Source organism: Alosa pseudoharengus, unplaced genomic scaffold (assembly GCF_046254945.1).
Source record: "Alosa pseudoharengus isolate Yale_2024_CS ecotype anadromous, Long Island Sound unplaced genomic scaffold, YU_APseudo_1.1 YU_APseudo_1.1_scf_9, whole genome shotgun sequence".
NCBI classification, from domain to species: domain Eukaryota; kingdom Metazoa; phylum Chordata; class Actinopteri; order Clupeiformes; family Clupeidae; genus Alosa; species Alosa pseudoharengus.
Window position 1 is genome coordinate 31,290,485 of NW_027468881.1, and position 5,000 is coordinate 31,295,484.

Below are 5,000 nucleotides of genomic sequence, written 5' to 3' on the forward strand. Positions count from 1 at the left end.
AGGAAAAGAAAATAAGAGATTTTAGTGTGATGAAGGGAGGGGTGAGTGAGAGCAGGTTTGAGTCTCACAGAACCAGATGCCACTTCAGCACTCACTCACACCATGGTCACCACAGTGAATCTGAGTTAATATGATGCACATCTGGCCACATCACACTACTACATGGGCGCCATACTCAGGACTCAGGGCCCAGAGCTCAGGACAGGGTGCTCTCCGCCCCGGCCAGCGTGCCCGAGGAGCCTTGGGGCTCCAGGGTAACGCTGCTGGAGCTGTCCATGCAGGTGAGGGCGGCGGGGTGGATCCTCTGCGTGTCGATCTGATTGTGCTCTAGGTGCAGAGAGGCGAGAGGAGAGCTCTTCCTCCTTTGGCGTAGGCACAGAGAAAACCTGGGGACAACTCTACAAAAGAAGAGACACCAAAAGAAAGCCGAGAGGTAGTCAGAGTATGAACAGGACTCTTCACCGCCAGCCGCTGACATCATTGAGTGAAAATGGTTGATGGGCTTGTTAAGAGCTGTATTTTTGTTTAGAATGGGCTAATTGGCTGTCATAGAGATTTATTGTTATACAGTAAAGGTTATTGCAGTGTGTCTGCAAAGAATCTGGCAGGCAGCCAAGGGAAACCCTCAGAGGTTTAATTTGTCTGGAGTTTTTGAGGCCGCACCGTTCACCCGCATCTAAGACAGGATATGATGTCGTGCCACAGTTAGCCTACATACTGCATGAACGATAAGGATAGAACAGTATTCAAGTACAAAGGAAAAATATGAAACACAGATGGACCAAGATTATGAAAACAAACAACAGAAACAACCATGAAAGATTTGAGTTAGGATCTGAATGAAGATCTTACTTGGGATGAATGAAAACAAAACGTTGGCAGTGTAGTTGAAAATAAGCACTTTCCTGTCAAGTTTTAAAGCGTGCCGTTTTTTGGTTTTGCTTTTTAGACAAATAAAGTCGGCCAGCCTACCTACAGTAACTTATTAAGAACGACAGAGAAGGCAGAATATGAGATGGCCCAGTTATAAATGATACATTTATTAAAGGAGTTTTCACATAGATCTCTGTTTCTCAAAGTCACCGAGTAGGTAGGAAGGAAAGTAGGAAAGGAAAAACGGTAGGAAAAAAACCCGAAAACAATCGGTATTAGCTAGCTCGAGTTGCTACAGCCAGCAGCTAACGCAGCCAGGCCGCTACAGCGCTACACACTGGGGGCATGTCCATGAGCTCCCATGTAGGCTACATGCACACAGAGTGCAGTGACTCCAGTTGTGTAGTAATATATTTTATATAATGTCATGAATAGTAGTATAGTAATATATGTTTTATATAATGTCATGTATGTGTATAATAATGTAATAGTATAATAATATATGTTTTATATAATGTTATGTATGTGTAATAATGTAATAATATATGTTTTATATAATGTCATGTATGTGTATAATAATGTAATATATACCACAGATATGCTGAGCAGCATGGAGGGGGTTGAACAGGCGTACTGCCCACTCTACTCACTTGATGCGGTTGTGGTCAAGGCGCAGGAGCTGCAGCTGGCGGAAGACGCGCATACAGCGTGGGACGATCTCCAGCTCGTTGTTGTCCAGCAGCAGCTCTGTCAGCGTCCGGTAAGCACTGCGGAATGATGGGCCCTTCAGCCCTTCGTTACGGATGCGGTTGTGGGACAGGCGCAGCGACAGCAGGCCTGGGACGAGATGGCTCAGGACGTAGTCGGGCACGGTGTCGATGTGGTTGTGCTGCAGGGAGAGCTGCCGCAGGGCTGTGGGGAGGTTGCTGGGCACCAGGGAGAACTGGTTGTTGGAGAGGTCCAGGGCCTCCAGTTTACTGCAGGGTTTCAGGGGAGGGAGAGAGAGAAGGAGGGAATGTACAAGAGGGGGAGAAAAGTAAGAGGACAGTTTTAATATTGCAATAAATTACTGCATAATCATTTCCCAAGGTCTGTAGAGCATGGTCATGAAAATAAGGAAACATTAAATGGACTTTTCACTGCTGAATTGCAAGGAAACTCTCCACCTGATACTTTATCCCACTACCTTCAGTCCCCTATGAAATGCTCTAGGTAAGAAATGGGTTTCCACATTGATTCATTTTCCACAAATTTACCCTACTTAGTCAGTGAGGTCACAGCGTGACATTTGAGCTAAAAAGTAGTCCGGCAGCCTGATTCTGTTTATTTATGATACTCATGTTGCCAAATGAACTTGATCAAATGCATGGATCTTAGAGTCCCGCTAATTTGGTGGCATATCAATACATCTTTGCAGAAATTTTGAATGAACAATTTCTTAAATGATGATCAAGAAAGTGTGAAGTAATCACATAAAGCCAGAGCGAGCGACTTGATCATCTTAGTCTGTTCATTAGTTTAGCATTACCTCTTACAAGTATATGGTTTGTCTGCACCTTTATTATACAGAGGTGATCAGGAAAAGCTGGCCTTTGAGTGTCACAAGTAAGGGATAATGTATAGAACACCGTCATTTTTGGGAAAATAAGTCCCGACAGGGAAAACATCGACGCGCCAGCGGAGGGGTCTTGCTTCGCCCTGAAGGGACTTGCCAAAACGACAAAAATAAACTCCACGTCTATTTCTCTTTACATTTATTTGTTACCGTTTCGTTGTGGCTTTTGCTGAGAAACAAATAGTTCGCAACACACGCTGAACTTGAATCAAACGTTCTTTAGAACACAGCTGATCAACCATCTGCCTCCACTTTTGAATGAAAATCCGTTCCCATTGACAGCGGTCATTATTTAGAGGTCCTTAGACGAAAATAATGACCGGTAGAACTTTGGGAAATCCCATTGAAGTCAATGGAGAGTTCTATTTGCGACTGTGAAGAGACGTATAATAAGGTGTCATACTGTACAGGCTTAAGTGAGTTAACTCTTCTGCAGGGGAGTTTTGAACATTCAAATAAGAGAATGTGTCATGATTGCGAGCATACAGTGGGTCTTGGAGGTAAGGACTCTGTACTTTCACACCGCTGGGTCTGTGTTAGGTCATGAGACCACTAGACTCAGCCATGGGGTTGCAAAGATGAGAGCTGGGCAAGGGGGGGGGGGGGTAAGAGGGATGAGTGAGTCGGAATGGCAGGGGGCAGATAGGGCAGTGAAGGGGGCAGAGAAGCAGCTGGTGTGAGTTTACAGTACTGGTCACAGCGGGACAGAGGGGACGCTTCCTCTTGACTCCAGCCTCATCAAAGCGCTGCAGGACTCTCAACCAATAATCAAGGAGCAAAGGCCAGAGAGTGCTCCCTTGGGAAGGAATGTACACACACACACACACACACACACACACACACACACACACACACACACACACACACACACACACACACACACACACACACACACACACACACAGACAGACACACACACACACACACACACACTCCAAGATGGATCACACAAGGGCTTATTTTGAGTAACGCGTTCAGGAATAAGACCAAAGTGCTCCTAGGGCTGGGAGTCACAGAGTGACTCACAAATCCATACTGTCCCAATACCTTGCCCATGATAACAATATATATGCAATATGCAATATATATAACAATATAATAATATTGCAATACAGCAATTCTGAAATACTCAATGCATTGCAAAAGAGGAATCTAAAATAAGTGTGGAGGGAGGCAATGATGAGCCAATAACAAATAGAGAGGTTAAATAGGATGAATAGAAACGTTTATGGATAAGTTCACCAGGAGAGAAATGCATGCTCATAATTTTGTCATAAACAGAGGAATTCACTCCACTTAAATGCCGAGTCACTGCTAGTCTCAGCTCAGCATGTGCCCAATTAAGCCTATGGTTACCAGATCGAGTTCTGGATCGCGAAGCCAAAGGGCTTTTATTAAGGCTCTGTTCAGCAGTGTGGCCATTAAACACAACTGAACAAAACCAGCACTGTTTTACTGTCAACTGGAAGTGGCATAAGATCACAGGGAGCGCTGGGGCAGGGACAGATTTAGGAAAACTAGCTCAGCACACTCACTCCCACACGGCCACACATACAAGCGCAGACACACACGTACACAGGCCCACACATACAAACGCAGACACATACACACCCACATATACGCAGACACATACACGTACACACGTGCACACATACAAACGCAGACACATATACACCCACAGATACTCAGACACATACACCTACACACGTGCACACATACAAACACAGACACATACAGGTACACACGTGCACACATACAAACACAGACACATACATGTACACACGTGCACACATACAAACACATACACGTACACACGTGCACACATACAAACACAGACACATACATGTACACACGTGCACACATACAAACACATACACGTACACACGTGCACACATACAAACACAGACACATACACGTACACACGTGCACACATACAGACACATACACGTACACACGTGCACACATACAGACACATACATGTACACACGTGCACACATACAAACACATACACGTACACACGTGCACACATACAAACACAGACACATACAGGTACACACGGCCACACATACAAACACAGACACATACAGGTACACACGTGCACACATACAAACACAGACACATACAGGTACACACGTGCACACATACAAACACATACACGTACACACGTGCACACATACAAACATGTACACACGTGCACACATACAAACATGTACACACGTGCACACATACAGACACAGACACATACACGTACACACGTGCACACATACAAAAACAGACACATACACGTACACACGTGCACACATACAAAAACAGACACATACACGTACACACGTGCACACATACAGACACAGACACATACACGTACACACGTGCACACATACAAAAACAGACACATACACGTACACACGTGCACACATACAAACACATACACGTACACACGTGCACACATACAGACACAGACACATACAACACATACAAACACAGACACATACAGGTACACACGTGCACACAT

The 5,000-nt window shown here is 44.8% G+C and overlaps 1 protein-coding gene across 1 annotated transcript in view; it reads right to left on the reverse strand.

The window, feature by feature from the left end:
- Positions 1-196: 196 nt before the first annotated feature.
- Positions 197-5,000, reverse strand: part of LOC143115303 (extracellular matrix protein 2) — a 15,050-nt gene continuing 10,246 nt past the window's right edge. The window contains exons 7-8 of the mRNA XM_076277273.1: positions 1,524-1,850; positions 197-398 (exon numbers count right to left, since the gene is read on the reverse strand). Of these exons, the coding sequence (XP_076133388.1) occupies positions 197-398; positions 1,524-1,850 (529 nt within the window). The remainder of the gene's footprint in view (positions 399-1,523; positions 1,851-5,000) is intronic.